Genomic DNA, 19,053 nt, shown 5'->3' on the forward strand with positions numbered 1-19,053 from the left:
ATGGACTGCTTATTCTCAATTCTTCCAGTAAAAGGCACATATACATGAAATAAAATAAACCCACTTTTAAAGAGTGGATATTGATTCAGACAGGAGGTCCAGTGTATAGGCAAGCCGTCCATTTAGTAACTGCCAATGAAAACACATAATAGCAAATCTATGGAGCTATGGAAGGGACCTCACTGCCAAATCAAACTCTGAGAGAAGAAGACTTGGACCGCATTTCCCATAAATACTGAAAGCTGAAAGCTGTCTGAACTTTCCTGTGGTGATCTGTATGAATAATTAGCAAAAGGAAGTGAGGATGATTGAGTAATTAGAATGCACTCAGCTGTATATGGCAGAGCTATGTATAAACATGTTTTTCATTGGGATGATGTTCCTCTGTGCAGATGGTTGGGGGACAGGAATATAATTGAATAAATGTAATTAAACAAGTTGGCAGGCCGGATTCCATTTGACTAGATCTGCTGTACGGCATGATCAGGATTTAGGTTCACGTTATATCCAAACCTATCCTAATTGGAAGTTTGGATCTCAGAGTGCAGAGGTCATGCTCATTGACTAGTGAGCTGTGATGAACTATGATGCTGATTGGCTAGCGAACATAGTGTGTTCAAATGAAAAACCATCTTTGATTGAGCAGCAGCCCTTTGTTATTCGAGACCCACTCCTGCTCCTCTCTCCATCTCTCTGGAGTCCATTACTGTGATTTCCTCCCTCCATCCCTTTCTCTCCATCTCTCTGTCTCTTTTTCCAGACAGGCCTGTTTATAATTCCATCAGTCCACCTGGAACAGGTTATAGGAGAGTTAAGAGTCTTTTTTATCTGATTCTGACAGCTATCACAGACGTGGAGATTGATGTGAACAAGAAGCACTGAGGCACTGGAGAAACTACAAAGGCGCTTAGACGCTGAAATACACACACACACACACACACACACACACACACACACACACACACACACACACACACACACACACACACACACACACACACACACACACACACACACACACACACACACACACACACACACACACACACACACACACACACACACACACACTGTATGCATTGCAGAGGCTATTTAAATATAAGAGAATTACATAATTATTTTGGGCCCTTGGCGCGGATGTGTTTTCCCTATTCAGATCTTTGATAATGCAGAGAAAGATAAGTGGAAAAGTGGTGATTTAGCAAATCTAATGCAATTACCCAGATGTGCACTGCAGGTCCCCTTGCTCTGACAGAACAGCTCAGCTGATCCTGACGAGAGATACGCTAGAAGGATGTGTGTGTGTGTCCGCATATGGTGTGTGTGTGTGTGTGTGTGTGTGTGTGTGTGTGTGTGTGTGTGTGTGTGTGTGTGTGTGTGTGTGTGTGTGTGTGTGTGTGTGTGTGTGTGTGTGTGTGTGTGTGTGTATGTGTGTGTGTGTGTGTGTGTGTGTGTGTGTTTGCTAACCTGCTATGTGTGGTGTTTTTCTAGTGCCATGAGCATACCATGTGTGGGTGTTTACACATGTTCTAGCACCTACCTGCATTCTGGTACCTGCACTTCTATGACTTGTTGTACTCCTCAACCTTCATGCGTGTGGATGATTATTCCAGCTCTTATTACGAGTCCGGCCCCAGGACACGATCTGTTTTTATAATTCAGGGGACACTGGCGGGACACACACACACGAATGTGACAGATGGTAAAACCATAAGGACCAGCATCTTTAATTGAACGTCGCAAATGACCCTCCAAAGGGCCTCAGGAGTGCTCTGGTTATTTAACTTTCAGGAGTGTAAAGCTAAGCTTATACAGGGGGTTCCCAAATGTTTTTAAACCTAGGTCCACCTAAAGATTTGGGGGGGAATTAATTTTGACCCAGTAAGTGAATAAGACTAGGCCTAATGTTGCTAGCTAGGAGCCAGTCTAAACTGGTAGTGACTTACACTGTGCTCCCTTTAAAGCTATCTGTCTCTCTTACTTCATGGTTCAAAACTCACTTCCCTTCAGCATAACAAGGTAGCAAGCTACGTGCAACACTTAGCATACTCATCCAGAGGTTCTGACACTTTGGTGCAATGGCAAATGTGTTGGACTATCATTTGCATGAACCTGGGTTAAATTCCTGGTTAGACTACCCCCTGAATGGACCCCAGAATATTATTGTGCACTCCCTCTCTCTGGTTTTATATGATGACTCACTCTCTCTGTTCGTATGACACATTCTCTCCTCTGTTCCTTAGTATACCACTCCCTCACTTTTAAATGATTGTATTTATAAATTTTTTATTTAACCTTTATTTAACTAGGCAATTCAGTTAAGAACAAATTCTTATTTACAATGACAAAAAAACAAAAAATACATACAATATAAATATAGGGCAAAACACACATCACAACAAGAGAGACAACACAACCCCACATAAAGAGAGACCTAAGACAACAACATAGCAAAGCAGCAACACATGACAACCCAGCATGGTAGCAACACAACATGACAACAACATGGTAGCAACACAACACGGTAGCAGAATAAAACATGGTACAAACATTATTGGGCACAGACAACAGCACAAAGGGCAAAAAGGTAGAGACAACAATACATCACACAAAGCAGCCACAACTGTCAGTAAGAGTGTCCATGGTTGAATCTTCGAATGAAGAGATTGAGATAAAACTCAATGATGTTGTTGTTTATAATCTTTCTCAATGACACATTCTCTCCTCTGTTCCGTATTATAACACTCTCCTCCTCTCCATAGATCGCATGGCCAGCCACGCCCTCAAAGCGTGACGAGTGCAAGTGGGCGGGGAAAGACCTCGGGGTAAGTTCTGCGAGTCACCTTATAACCACTTATCACTCTTATGTAGCCTGACACAATAGATTGATACATGTGGTGTATGTTACCTGCAGGCTATACTTTAACTTATCTACACACAGCTTATGCAGGGGAATGTAACTAGCATGTCTGACATGCTGTTAGTGTGTTACCATTAGCAACCTACGTAACTAGCATGTCTGACATGCTGTTAGTGTGTTACCATTAGCAACCTACATAACTAGCATGTCTGACATACTGTTAGTGTGTTACCATTAGCAACCTACGTAACTAGTAGGTCTGACATGCTGTTAGTGCGTTACCATTAGCAACCTACGTAACTAGCATGTCTGACATGCTGTTAGTGTGTTTCCATTAGCAACCTACATAACTAGTATGTTTGACATGCTGTTAGTGTGTTACCATTAGCAACCTACGTAACTAGCACGTCTGACATGCTGTTAGTGTGTTACCATTGGTAACCTACGTAACTAGTATGTCTGACATGCTGTTAGTGTGTTACCATTAGTAACCTACGTAACTAGCATGTCTGACATGCTGTTAGTGTGTTACCATTAGCAACCCATGTAACTAGCTTGTCTGGTATGTTGTTAGTGTGTTACCTGCAACATGAATAACCTATAATAACCTAACATTAATAATTAATAACCATTAATAACCTGCAACATTAATAATAATATTTTTCCACATCGTTTCAACGTCGTCAGATGGAAACATTTAGAAGATGTTTGTTGTGGAAATGATGTGGAAGCAACATTATAGCAACATTGATCCAACCTAACATAGCTAGTAGTTTCCATGACCTTGTGGTCCCCTGGAAGCGTTCCTTCCCCACTGTGTGTGTTTGTTGGTTCAGAAAGTACACAACGCTCCTCTCGCTGTTGGCCTGTTGGCACGGTGGCAAGAACGCAGTACATCACATCACTCTGTTTATTTATCTACCAATGTTCTGCATGCACAGCTGAACTCAGTGTGTGTGTCTGTGTGTGTGTTTGAGAGAGAGATGAAGTGAGTGTGTGTGGGTGTGCCATCTGATTGTGTGCGTTATCTCAGAGAGAGAGAGAGAGAGACAGTGTGTGTGTTACTTATCAGATTGTGTGTGTTATCTCATGTGGGGTTTACACACAGCCCTCGTGTCGTATCTGCTTCTAATTTCATGGCTGAGTGTACATGCAGTGGAGTGGAGGGGGCTCTAGGATTATGTGGGATTACGTAGTTCAGTCCATAAATCACAGAGGTTCCACTTGTGTCATAGTCTGTGGCAGGTTTTTGGGTTATAAACACAGCACTGCCCAAACACAGATACATACAGACATTCCTGCTGTACACATGACCAGATACACACACGTGTACTCTATAACACACACACACACACACACACAGATGCATGCGTGCATTAACACACACACATTGATGAGGCATTTGCATGCTGCAAAAATGTTTACTCTAGAAAATGAGGCGATGAAAGCTGCGTTTTTGTGGGCACGAATGCTTGATTAGGACATTACAAAAGCATTCCTAGCTCCTAAGTGTTGAATTTCTCCACTCAATTTGGAGCCGTGGAACAAATGCAACAGTACAGCACTCTCTGCCCAAATGTCTTACTGGTGATTCACTGGGCTTCGTACAATATGACTCAGTAGGTTTGGTATGATTCAGTCAGGAATGTGACTCATTTGATTCAGTTATGGATTATTGCCCAATCCCATAGCCCATTATTGCCCAATCCCATAGCCCATAGCCCCTCTCTGAGAGAGTTGATTATAGCGATGAGGGATCGATACAGTTACATATCGTGATATTATTGTTGGACGATATTATATTGATATTTGAACTCAGTTGCCAGAGAGGAGGAAATTGCTCAGAGATTTCATCATGAGGCCAAGAGTGACTTTAAAACAGTTCGAGTTTAATAGGAGAAAACTGAGGATGGATCAATAACATTGTAGTTACTCCACAATACTAAGCTAATTGACAGAGTGAAAACAAGGAAGCCTGTACAGAATAAAAATATTCCAAAACATGCATCCTGTTTGCAACAAGGCACTAAAGTAATACTGAAAAGAATGTGGCAAAGCAATTCACTTTTTGTGAACGGAATGCAGCTAAGCACAGGTAAAATCCTAGAAGAAAATTTGGTTCTGTCTGGGAGATGAATTCACCTTTCAGCAGGACAATAACCTAACACACAAGGCCAAATGTTCCTGAGTTGCCGAGATACAGTTTTGACTTAAATCTACTTGAAAATCTATGGCAAGACCTGAAAATGGTTGTCTAGCAATGATCAACAACCAATTTGACAGAGCTTAAAGAATTTTGAAAAAGATAATGGGCAAATGTTGCACAATCCAGGAGTAGAAAGCTCTTAGAGACTTACCAAGATAGATTCACAGCTGTAATCAATGCAAAAGGTGCTACTACAAAGTATTGACTCAGGGGTGTGAATATTTATGTAAATTAGATATTTCTTAATTTTATTTTCAATACAATTGCAAAAAATCTAAAAATATGTTTTAACTTGGGGTTCATTATGTGGTATTGTGTCAATTTAATCAATTTTGAATACAGGCTATTACACATCAAAATGTGAAGTCAAGGGGTATAAATACTTCCTGAAGGCAAAATGTTTCGAACATCAAATAAAATCAAAGTATCGAATCGCAATACATATAGAATCACACTACTTTTAGAATCACAATACATATGTAATCACACTACTTTTAGAATCACAATACATGTAGTATCACAATACATATAGAATCACAATACATATAGAATCACAATACATATAGAATCACAATACATATAGAATCACAATACATATAGAATCACACTACTTTTAGCATCACAATACATATAGAATCACACTACATATAGAATCACAATACATATAGAATCACAATACATATGTAATCACACTACTTTTAGAATCAGAATACATATAGAATCACACTACTTTTAGCATCACAATACATATAGAATCACAATACATATAGAATCACAATACATATGTAAGCACACTACTTTTAGAATCACAATACATATAGAATCACACTACATATAGAATCACAATACATATAGAATCACAATACATATAGAATCACACTACATATGTAATCACACTACTTTTAGAATCACAATACATATAGAATCACACTACTTATAGAATCACAATACATATGTAATCACACTACTTTTAGAATCACAATACATATAGAATCACAATACATATGTAATCACACTACATATAGAATCACACTACATATAGAATCACAATACATATGTAATCACAATACATATAGCATCACACTACATATAGAATCACAATACATATGTAATCACAATACATGTAGAATCACAATACATATGTAATCACAATGCATATAGAATCACTATACATATGTAATCACAATACATATAGAATCACAATACATATGTAATCACAATATATATATAGAATCACTATACATATGTAATCACAATGCATATAGAATCACTATACATATGTAATCACAATACATATAGAATCACAATACATATGTAATCACAATATATATATAGAATCACTATACATATGTAATCACAATACATATAGAATCACAATACATATAGAATCACAATACATATGTAATCACAATACATATAGAATCACAATACATATAGAATCACACTACATATAGAATCACAATACATATAGAACCACAATACATATAGAATCACAATACATATGTATTCGCAATACATATGTAATCACTATACATATGTAATCACAATACACATAGAATTACAATACATATAGAATCACAATACATATACAATCACAATACATATAGAATCACAATACATATAGAATCGCAATGCATATAGAATCACAATACATATAGAATCACAATAAATATGTAATTACAATACATACAGAATCACACTACATATAGATTCACACTACATATAGAATCACAATACATATAGATTCACACTAAATATAGAATCACAATACATATAGATTCACACTACATATAGAATCACAATACATATAGATTCACACTACATATAGAATCACACTACATATAGAATCACACTACATATAGAATCACAATACTTATAGAATCACAACACATATGTAATCACACTACTTATAGAATCACACTACATATAGAATCACACTACATATAGAATCACACTACATATAGAATCGCAATACATATAGAATCACTATACATATAGAATCACACCACATGTAGAATCACACTACATATAGAATCACACTACATATAGAATCACACTACATATAATTTCAGCACCTAAATATTGTGATAATATCATATTGTGAGATCCTTGGAAATTCCCAGCCCTAACAGACAAGTGATGCAGAACTTGTTGAATGGTTCAACACAGTGCAGAGTGTGTAATGATTCTCATTTAGTCCAGAAGTTATAGTTTTATCTGCAGACTGTTGCATGTTAGGTTCACTGTGTGCTCTCAAAACACAGTCAACCATCTACCTTAAACAAAGCTGCCTACTAATTCCCCCTTCTTTCAAGGGAAAGTAATCAGTTATTCCCAATAATGACCCTTCTCTCCACAGAGGATGCAGTGGTATTCAGGTAACGTGTAGAGAAGTGTGTGTAGAGAAGTCATTTTTCACCTAGAGAATTGCAGAGTAGCATGTCTGACTAGGCTGAGTAAATGTCTGTCAGAGCCTTGGCACACACACAACATGCACTCAATATTACACACACACACACACACACACACACACACACACACACACACACACACACACACACACACACACACACACACACACACACACACACACACACACACACACACACACACACACACACACACACACACACACTCGCACACACAGAGACACAAAATGCCTGGCTGGAAATTAGTCTAACGACCATGAGAAAACCTAAACATCTCTGTCTGTCAGTAAGATAATTAATGAGACAGTTTACAATGTATATAATAGCAATGTGAGAATGATGGAGGAAGACATTGCTTCTTCCATTGCCCTGTTGTTGCCCTGTTGTTGCCGGAATGTTAGGAAGCCCATAAGGTAAAGTCATTTAGAAGACGTTGACACAAGTAACCCTTGTAACGGTCATGGTTGTGAACCAAATAAGGTGGAGCATATCCGGGTTTAGAGGTTGTTGGTTTGGTCTAACCACAGAAATACTGGTTGGACACTGGAACTGTTGACTATGGGTTAGTGATAATATCCTCTGCTGGGGTGACCTGTTGTTGTGACTAGGGGTTAGTGATAATATCCTCTGCTGGGGTGACCTGTTGTTGTGACTATGGGTTAGTGATAATATCCTCTGCTGGGGTGACCTGTTGTTGTGACTATGGGTTAGTGATAATATCCTCTCCTGGGGTGACCTGTTGTTGTGACTAGGGGTTAGTGATAATATCCTCTCCTGGGGTGACCTGTTGTTGTGACTATGGGTTAGTGATAATATCCTCTGCTGGAGTGACCTGTTGTTGTGACTAGGGGTTAGTGATAATATCCTCTGCTGGGGTGACCTGTTGTTGTGACTATGGGTTAGTGATAATATCCTCTGCTGGGGTGACCTGTTGTTGTGACTATGGGTTAGTGATAATATCCTCTGCTGGGGTGACCTGTTGTTGTGACTATGGGTTAGTGATAATATCCTCTGCTGGAGTGACCTGTTGTTGTGACTATGGGTTAGTGATAATATCCTCTCCTGGGGTGAACTGTTGTTGTGACTATGGGTTAGTGATAATATCCTCTGCTGGAGTGACCTGTTGTTGTGACTATGGGTTAGTGATAATATCCTCTGCTGGGGTGACCTGTTGTTGTGACTATGGGTTAGTGATAATATCCTCTGCTGGGGTGACCTGTTGTTGTGACTATGGGTTAGTGATAATATCCTCTGCTGGGGTGACCTGTTGTTGTGACTAGGGGTTAGTGATAATATCCTCTGCTGGGGTGACCTGTTGTTGTGACTATGGGTTAGTGATAATATCCTCTGCTGGGGTGACCTGTTGTTGTGACTATGGGTTAGTGATAATATCCTCTCCTGGGGTGACCTGTTGTTGTGACTATGGGTTAGTGATAATATCCTCTGCTGGAGTGACCTGTTGTTGTGACTATGGGTTAGTGATAATATCCTCTCCTGGGGTGACCTGTTGTTGTGACTATGGGTTAGTGATAATATCCTCTGCTGGAGTGACCTGTTGTTGTGACTATGGGTTAGTGATAATATCCTCTCCTGGGGTGACCTGTTGTTGTGACTATGGGTTAGTGATAATATCCTCTGCTGGGGTGACCTGTTGTTGTGACAATGGGTTAGTGATAATATCCTCTGCTGGGGTGACCTGTTGTTGTGACTATGGGTTAGTGATAATATCCTCTGCTGGAGTGACCTGTTGTTGTGACTAGGGGTTAGTGATAATATCCTCTCCTGGGGTGACCTGTTGTTGTGACTATGGGTTAGTGATAATATCCTCTGCTGGAGTGACCTGTTGTTGTGACTATGGGTTAGTGATAATATCCTCTCCTGGGGTGACCTGTTGTTGTGACTATGGGTTAGTGATAATATCCTCTGCTGGGGTGACCTGTTGTTGTGACTATGGGTTAGTGATAATATCCTCTCCTGGGGTGACCTGTTGTTGTGACTATGGGTTAGTGATAATATCCTCTGCTGGAGTGACCTGTTGTTGTGACTATGGGTTAGTGATAATATCCTCTCCTGGGGTGACCTGTTGTTGTGACTATGGGTTAGTGATAATATCCTCTGCTGGGGTGACCTGTTGTTGTGACTATGGGTTAGTGATAATATCCTCTGCTGGGGTGACCTGTTGTTGTGACTAGGGGTTAGTGATAATATCCTCTGCTGGGGTGACCTGTTGTTGTGACTATGGGTTAGTGATAATATCCTCTGCTGGAGTGACCTGTTGTTGTGACTATGGGTTAGTGATAATATCCTCTGCTGGGGTGACCTGTTGTTGTGACTATGGGTTAGTGATAATATCCTCTGCTGGGGTGACCTGTTGTTGTGACTAGGGGTTAGTGATAATATCCTCTGCTGGGGTGACCTGTTGTTGTGACTATGGGTTAGTGATAATATCCTCTGCTGGAGTGACCTGTTGTTGTGACTAGGGGTTAGTGATAATATCCTCTCCTGGGGTGACCTGTTGTTGTGACTATGGGTTAGTGATAATATCCTCTGCTGGGGTGACCTGTTGTTGTGACTATGGGTTAGTGATAATATCCTGGGGTGACCTGTTGTTGTGACTATGGGTTAGTGATAATATCTTCTGCTGGAGTGACCTGTTGTTGTGACTATGGGTTAGTGATAATATCCTCTCCTGGGGTGACCTGTTGTTGTGACTATGGGTTAGTGATAATATCTTCTGCTGGAGTGACCTGTTGTTGTGACTATGGGTTAGTGATAATATCCTCTCCTGGGGTGACCTGTTGTTGTGACTATGGGTTAGTGATAATATCCTCTGCTGGGGTGACCTGTTGTTGTGACAATGGGTTAGTGATAATATCCTCTGCTGGGGTGACCTGTTGTTGTGACTATGGGTTAGTGATAATATCCTCTGCTGGAGTGACCTGTTGTTGTGACTATGGGTTAGTGATAATATCCTCTCCTGGGGTGACCTGTTGTTGTGACTATGGGTTAGTGATAATATCCTCTGCTGGGGTGACCTGTTGTTGTGACTATGGGTTAGTGATAATATCCTCTCCTGGGGTGACCTGTTGTTGTGACTATGGGTTAGTGATAATATCCTCTGCTGGAGTGACCTGTTGTTGTGACTATGGGTTAGTGATAATATCCTCTCCTGGGGTGACCTGTTGTTGTGACTAGGGGTTAGTGATAATATCCTCTGCTGGGGTGACCTGTTGTTGTGACTATGGGTTAGTGATAATATCCTCTGCTGGAGTGACCTGTTGTTGTGACTAGGGGTTAGTGATAATATCCTCTCCTGGGGTGACCTGTTGTTGTGACTATGGGTTAGTGATAATATCCTCTGCTGGGGTGACCTGTTGTTGTGACTATGGGTTAGTGATAATATCCTGGGGTGACCTGTTGTTGTGACTATGGGTTAGTGATAATATCTTCTGCTGGAGTGACCTGTTGTTGTGACTATGGGTTAGTGATAATATCCTCTGCTGGGGTGACCTGTTGTTGTGACTAGGGGTTAGTGATAATATCCTCTCCTGGGGTGACCTGTTGTTGTGACTATGGGTTAGTGATAATATCCTCTGCTGGAGTGACCTGTTGTTGTGACTATGGGTTAGTGATAATATCCTCTGCTGGGGTGACCTGTTGTTGTGACTATGGGTTAGTGATAATATCCTCTGCTGGGGTGACCTGTTGTTGTGACAATGGGTTAGTGATAATATCCTCTGCTGGGGTGACCTGTTGTTGTGACTATGGGTTAGTGATAATATCCTCTCCTGGGGTGACCTGTTGTTGTGACTATGGGTTAGTGATAATATCCTCTGCTGGGGTGACCTGTTGTTGTGACTATGGGTTAGTGATAATATCCTCTGCTGGGGTGACCTGTTGTTGTGACTATGGGTTAGTGATAATATCCTCTGCTGGGGTGGGATATCCTTGTCTCAGTATGTAAAATGTAATGAAATGTAATGTAATGAAATGTAAAAAAAAATGTAATAAAATGTATGCACTCTACTGTAAGTCGCTCTGGATAAGAGCGTCTGCTAAATGACTAAAATGTAAATGTAAATGGGTGACCTGTTGTTGTGACAATGGGTTAGTGATAATATCCTCTCCAGGGGTGACCTGTTGTTGTGACTATGGGTTAGTGATAATATCCTGGGGTGACCTGTTGTTGTGACTATGGGTTAGTGATAATATCCTGGGGTGACCTGTTGTTGTGACTATGGGTTAGTGATAATATCCTCTCCTGGGGTGACCTGTTGTTGTGACTATGGGTTAGTGATAATATCCTGGGGTGACCTGTTGTTGTGACTATGGGTTAGTGATAATATCCTGGGGTGACCTGTTGTTGTGACTATGGGTTAGTGATAATATCCTGGGGTGACCTGTTGTTGTGACTATGGGTTAGTGATAATATCCTGGGGTGACCTGTTGTTGTGACTATGGGTTAGTGATAATATCCTAGGGTGACCTGTTGTTGTGACTATGGGTTAGTGATAATATCCTGGGGTGACCTGTTGTTGTGACTATGGGTTAGGGATAATATCCTGGGTTGACTGCCAAAGTTTAACTCAAGGTTGATATCCTTCAAACCTGTCCAGTTAGATATCAATGACTTTTAGCAGCCATCACACAAAAAGGCTAGTTATTCAAAATCTGGTATTTCATGTTGACAGAGGAAGACCTTATGGTGGAAACAGGTTACACACTAAGTTAATGTAAGATAGGCCAAGGTATACATACTATATCTTCTGTGAGTGATATACTCCATGAATGGTTTATTTTCCATATTCTCTTATTTTTTGAACTATCAGCCTTTTAAAAAAACTTTTTGACACTTTCACGGTCCTGGCTTACTTATTAGTGAAGCAAGGAACTATATGAAATGTCTCATTACTGTGAGGGACAGGGAAGCCTGAGCAGTTAGCATCCCTGAGACTAGAGGTGGCTCTGTGCAGACGGAACATAAACCTTTGGTTTAGGATTTTTATTGACACAGAAGGACCATATTTATTTTCTTAATGACCCGGGAAAGAGATACGTGTGTGTATTAACCTGGAATGGGCTTTGTGTCTGTGTGTGTCTGTGTGTGTGTGTGTCAGTCAACTCAAGGTGTGTATTCCTCATCAATGAATCATGCCTTCATCTTTTTAGCATGTGTGTACCCCACTGAACCCTGTAGTAGACTTACCAGAGGGCTAGAACATGAGCTAATCCCATTCATTAGGGTTAGAATAAACAGTCTCCCAGCACTGGGACTATCCACATGTGCTGAGGCTGGGAGTCCAAATACCTTCAGTAAATTCAACCAGATGGATCACTACAGATCTGACGGGAAAACACACACACTGACGGACGAATGGACGGACACACACACAAACACACACGCACAAACGCCCACGGATGGACAGACAGACGGACACACACTCACACCCACGGACGGGGACACACATGGAAACACACACGGACGGGGACACACACTCACACACACGGACGGACGGGTCATTAGAGATCTGATGTGAATATGGGACGCATCCCAAATAGCACCATATGACCTCTGGGTCTACCTCTGGGCCCTGGTCAAACAGAGTGTACTGTAGTGGGAACGGGGTGCATTTAGGACACAGTCATGGCCTGATTTAGCTCACAGGTGGCATTTCCTTCAGCAAAACTGAACTTCATTTCACAAGCAATTTACCACAGCAACGGGAACTGGAAAGTCCTACTTCAGACTGCAGGAGCTTTCCAGTAGTGTCACCTACCAAGTCTCCTGCCTGGAGTCAAATCTGAAGATGTTTTAGGTTGCACCTACAGCATGTTAAGAGAACTACCAAGTCTTATTCCTGCCTGGAGTCAAATCTGAAGAGGTTTTAGGTTGCACCTACAGCACGTTAAGACAACTACCAAGTCTTATTCCTGCCTGGACTGATCAAATCTGAAGATGTTTTAGGTTTCACCTACAGCACGTTAAGACAACTACCAAGTCTTATTCCTGCCTGGAGTCAAATCTGAAGAGGTTTTAGGTTGCACCTACAGCACGTTAAGACAACTACCAAGTCTTATTCCTGCCTGGACTGATCAAATCTGAAGAGGTTTTAGGTTTCACCTACAGCACGTTAAGACAACTACCAAGTCTTATTCCTGCCTGGAGTCAAATCTGAAGAGGTTTTAGGTTGCATCTACAGCATGTTAAGAGAACTACCAAGTCTTATTCCTGCCTGGAGTCAAATCGGAAGAGGTTTTAGGTTTCACCTACAGCATGTTAAGACAACTACCAAGTCTTATTCCTGCCTGGAGTCAAATCTGAAGAGGTTTTAGGTTGCACCTACAGCACGTTAAGAGAACTACCAAGTCTTATTTCTGCCAGGAGTCAAATCTGAAGAGGTTTTAGGTTGCACCTACAGCACGTTAAGAGAACTACCAAGTCTTATTTCTGCCAGGAGTCAAATCTGAAGAGGTTTTAGGTTGCACCTACAGCATGTTAAGACAACTACCAAGTCTTATTCCTGCCTGGACTGATCAAATCTGAAGATGTTTTAGGTTGCACCTACAGCACGTTAAGAGAACTACAAGTCTTATTCCTGCCTGGACTGATCAAATCTGAAGAGGTTTTAGGTTGCACCTACAGCATGTTAAGACAACTACCAAGTCTTATTCCTGCCTGGACTGATCAAATCTAAAGAGGTTTTAGGTTGCACCTACAGCACGTTAAGACAACTACCAAGTCTTATTCCTGCCTGGACTGATCAAATCTGAAGATGTTTTAGGTTTCACCTACAGCACGTTAAGACAACTACCAAGTCTTATTCCTGCCTGGAGTCAAATCTGAAGAGGTTTTAGGTTGCACCTACAGCACGTTAAGACAACTACCAAGTCTTATTTCTGCCAGGAGTCAAATCTAAAGAGGTTTTAGGTTTCACCTACAGCACGTTAAGAGATCTACCAAGTCTTATTCCTGCCTGGAGTCAAATCTGAAGAGGTTTTAGGTTGCACCTACAGCATGTTAAGACAACTACCAAGTCTTATTCCTGCCTGGACTGATCAAATCTGAAGAGGTTTTAGGTTGCACCTACAGCACGTTATTAAGACAGCTGAAGCACACACACATATTTTCCTCACTATGTCCTGTAGTTACCTCTCTATTCTAGAGCTACTTTGGTAGGCAGAATGTGGGAGCTCAGCTGATCAAGATAACTGCAGATTTAAAATAACGATTGCACTTAAAATAACGATTGAACTGCAATCAGCAAAACTGGACAAACATTGGTTCGAAGTAGTTACTAGCATATTAACTGAATCGTTGCTTAATTTGCTTAGTTGTAGCTGTATATAATTACACAGATACAATAAATGCTAGTTGCTATGTGGCCACTTAAAGATGGACTCCGCAGTATGGGGAAACAGCGCCACTGGCCACACCACCGTTGTTATTGTTTTTGTTGCCGAGCTGAGGAGCGCCATGCAGCATGGAAAAACAAATAGCAGTACATACTGTGCTCTTCTGTTTCCAGTAACTTCTTTGTTGTTGTAATATCCCAAACAGACATGGCTGTTTCATCATTAAGGATTCCAGCTTTAACATGTGAGTGTTGTTTGTTTGAGAGTTTGAGACTGATCAGATGTTTATTTTAATTTTATTTTTTTTTACCTTTATTTAACTAGGCAAGTCAGTTAAGAACACATTATTATTTACAATGACGGCCTACCGTTAGAGTCCCTTTGAGACTCCCAATCACGGCCGGTTGTGATACAGACTGGAATCAAACCAGGGTCAGTAGTGACACCTCTAGCACTGAGATGCAGTGCCTTAGACCGCTGTGCCACTCGGGAGCCCAAGTTGATGAGATGTTGATGAGGTGTTTGTCTCTCGTCTCCTGCCAGAAAGAGTGTTCCAACTTCATCCGAGTGCTCCAGCCCTACAACTCCACCCACCTGTATATCTGTGGTACAGGGGCCTTCCACCCCATCTGTGCCTACCTGGAGATGGGCAAACGGGCAGAGGTAAGGGGCAACAACACACACACACACACACACACACACACACACACACACACACACACACACACACACACACACACACACACACACACACACACACACACACACACACACCATCCCCTCTAACCTCCAATAGAATCTAAATTGCACCAAGACAAGGGACTAGATCATTATTTTCTGTTGTGACTATTTCCCACTCATTCAGTGTTTCTAACCAATGATTTCATTTGTGCAAAGTGGGGAAAAAAACTCATTACACAGGCCCACATTAACAAGTGGCAATCGTTCTCCCACCCAACAGTTTAATCAATCATCTTGATAAGCAGGTGCAGCTTAATCAATGTTCCCAAACGGTGTAACTGTTCAACTGTGGAAAGGGGGGGAAACCACTATCTTGTCCTGCATTAATATAATGGGTTCTGTGTGTGTGTGTGTGTGTGTGTGTGTGTGTGTGTGTGTGTGTGTGTGTGTGTGTGTGTGTGTGTGTGTGTGTGTGTGTGTGTGTGTGTGTGTATACCATGGTGCTATTTTACATAGATTGACGGGGTCTGTCAGTCATTAATATACATCTACAAGTTCAATAAGGTACAGCTCTACTCCACAGTATGTGGTTTCAGGTCTCTAATGACACACTGTTTCCCATCAAGTGCACTAATTTGACACACTATTCCCCATTTAGTGAACTTCTTGCAAACCATATTCCTTCTGTAGTGCACTAATATGACACTATTCCCTATATAGTGCACAACTTCTGTGTCATTTGCGTGTTGTTTTGGAATGTTCTAGATGGGCTTCCTACGGGCTATTCTTGAACACTGATCTTTCCCTTCAGGACAACATCTTTCGACTGGAGTCGTCCCACTTCGAGAACGGCCGGGGGAAAAGCCCTTACGACCCCAAGATGCTCTCTGCGTCCATCATGTTAGGTGAGACCGACTCTTATCCCACTTGTGATTGGTTGGAGTCTGCCAGTGGACTTCCTGACACTTAACATCTCTAATCTCATTGGCTGCTTGTTGCTGACCCTGGTTTCTGATTGGCAGATGGGGAGCTGTACTCTGGCACGTCGGCAGACTTCATGGGAAGGGACTTTGCCATCTTCCGTACCCTGGGGGAGCATCATCCTATCAGGACTGAGCAACATGACTCTAGATGGCTCAATGGTACAACACAGTGATTTAATATCTTCTATATTTATCCTACAGCTCAATCACATTAAAGCAAAGAGCTATTTTCCAAGGGAGAAATGATATAAGACACTTCTGATTAAATTGTGTTTGCAGAGGTATAACTGTTTGAAATGAACAAGAGGGAACCATTGATGATATGCCACAGTAGGTCAAACAACCTTTATTGGCTGAAATTATATGAATCATCCCTTTTTATTGGTCGATAGGAGAGGGGGCTCTTGATAGTATAATATAGATATGATACACTTTATCCGTTAGAGCGCATCAAAGGAACCTTCTCATTGGTCAATTGGCGAGAGGACTCCATTCATTGGTTTAAATAGCTGTCGGACAGAGCTTAGTCCTTGTCACGTTCCTGACCTGTTTTCTGTTAGTTTTATGTGTTAGTTGGTCAGGACGTGAGTTTGGGTGGGCATTTCTATGTTTTCTGTTTCTATGTTGGTTTATTGGGTTGCCTGGTATGGCTCTTAATTAGAGGCAGGTGTTTGGCGTTCCTCTAATTAAGAGTCATATTTAGGTAGGCGTTTTCACAGTGTTCGTTGTGGGTGGTTGTCTCCTGTGTCTGTGTATATGTTTGCACCATACGGGACTGTTTACGGTTTGTTCGTTTTATGTAGTCTGTTCCTGTTCATTGCGTTCTTCACGTTATATGTAAGTTCGTCGTTCAGGTCTGTCTGCATCGTTTATTTGTTTTGTTTGTTTATACAAGTTTAGTTTGTTTTTCCGTCGTGTTCAATAAATTATGTCATTTCACTACGCTGCGCCTTGGTTCCCTCAATACTCCTCCTTTTCGGATGAAAAGGAGGAGAACAACCGTTACAGTCCTATCTATAAGCCGTGAGTATCTCTGATGATTCCCATTCAAAGACAGACATAGATATCAGATCCCATTCATAAAGTGAGTGTGTGTATGAATGTGTGTGGCTGCTGGTGCTGGGGAGATTAGCCAGGGGTGGGAAGGAGAGGAGCCCTCACTCTGTCAGTCTGCCTGCATAGCCAAGGATTTAATGGCTGCCGCACAAAAGGTCAATTTATGTTTTTTTCCCCCGCCGTCCATTTTCTTTCCCATGGAGTTAATCCCCTCAGCTGTTTTCCGGCAGCGACATCAAATTTCAACCCCTCACCACCCCTTTACAGCCCCACCTCCCATTCACAGAACAGTGAACCCCCCAAAACCCACTCCATGGTGATGAATGCCGTGACATATTCAGAAAGAGCTATTTACCCAAAAGGTAATCTTCTCACCTTAATCCTCCTATTGTCTGTTGGCTTCTCCATCCATTGGCTCCGGATAAATCCTCTCTGGTTATTGTAATTTGGGGATTACCAAAATGGATTCTATTCTATTCTCTAGACTAGTATGAATGGTAAGCATGGTGTTCATACTTCAGAGAGAATCCTTCATGGCTATGTGAATAGATATGCACTTCAGAAGGCTTCAGACCCGAGGTTGGCCAGACAGACTGTGGCCAAGACATTTATTTACACATCCTCCCGATCTGTTAACACTCCTAACTCGGGTTTATAGTTAAGCCCACGACCAATGAAGTGGCCTTTGTCCGACATTAAATGTATTGAATGGCATGAGTGCAGCCGTCGTGGTGTATGTGTGTGTGTGTGTGTGTGTGTGTGGGGGGGGGGGGAGTTGTGTGTGTGCATCCGTCTGCTCGCGCACTGTGCATTTATTGAATGGCTGTGTGTGTATGTGCATGTGTGTGTGTACTTGCATATCTGTGTTTGGGACTCGCAACCACATGGAGACAGAATAAATCTGGCAGCGTAAAGGTCCCACTTTGGCCAGGGGTCTCCCTTTTCACGGCCACATCCTGTATTGTGTGAGTGTGTGTTAATATATAGTTGTGGCCAAATATATTCGCACCCTTGTGCGTGTGTGTGTCAGTGTGTGTGTGGAGCTTACCACCACCGTAACACTGCCCCGCTTGTTGCTCTCTCGCTCTAACTCAGTCGGGTTGGCGAAACGCCATCTCGCCTTTCCCGTTCCGACGCCTCCGTGACTGACTGCTCCCAGATCAGTTTTCCGTAAAGAGCTCTATCCCTCTAGCTGGGGATATTCAAGCCCTACGCTCTTGGCTCAAGTCATTTAGCAGTTTGATTTCCTCACACTCCGAAAGCTGCAATCGATTTATTAGGGCTTTGTCCCAAATGGCACCCTATTCCCTATGAAGTGCAACCTATGGACCCTGGTCAAAAGAAGTGCACTATGTAGGGAATAGGGTGCCATTTGGGACACATCCTGAAATGTATATTACATAGAATCAGAGTCATATGTGTTTGTATGGAGGTGTCTTCTAATAGGGGTTATGGAGGACTGGAGGATGGAGGTGTCTTCTAATA

General features: G+C 41.7%; 1 protein-coding gene across 2 annotated transcripts in view; it reads left to right on the plus strand.

The window, feature by feature from the left end:
• Positions 1-19,053, plus strand: part of LOC120050125 (semaphorin-3ab-like) — a 58,564-nt gene that overhangs the window by 23,318 nt on the left and 16,193 nt on the right. For both annotated transcript variants that reach the window (XM_038996777.1, XM_038996778.1), the window contains exons 3-6: positions 2,763-2,825; positions 15,392-15,511; positions 16,341-16,434; positions 16,552-16,671. In XM_038996777.1, the coding sequence (XP_038852705.1) occupies positions 2,763-2,825; positions 15,392-15,511; positions 16,341-16,434; positions 16,552-16,671 (397 nt within the window). The remainder of the gene's footprint in view (positions 1-2,762; positions 2,826-15,391; positions 15,512-16,340; positions 16,435-16,551; positions 16,672-19,053) is intronic.

Source organism: Salvelinus namaycush, chromosome 6 (genome assembly GCF_016432855.1).
Source record: "Salvelinus namaycush isolate Seneca chromosome 6, SaNama_1.0, whole genome shotgun sequence".
NCBI lineage: Eukaryota > Metazoa > Chordata > Actinopteri > Salmoniformes > Salmonidae > Salvelinus > Salvelinus namaycush.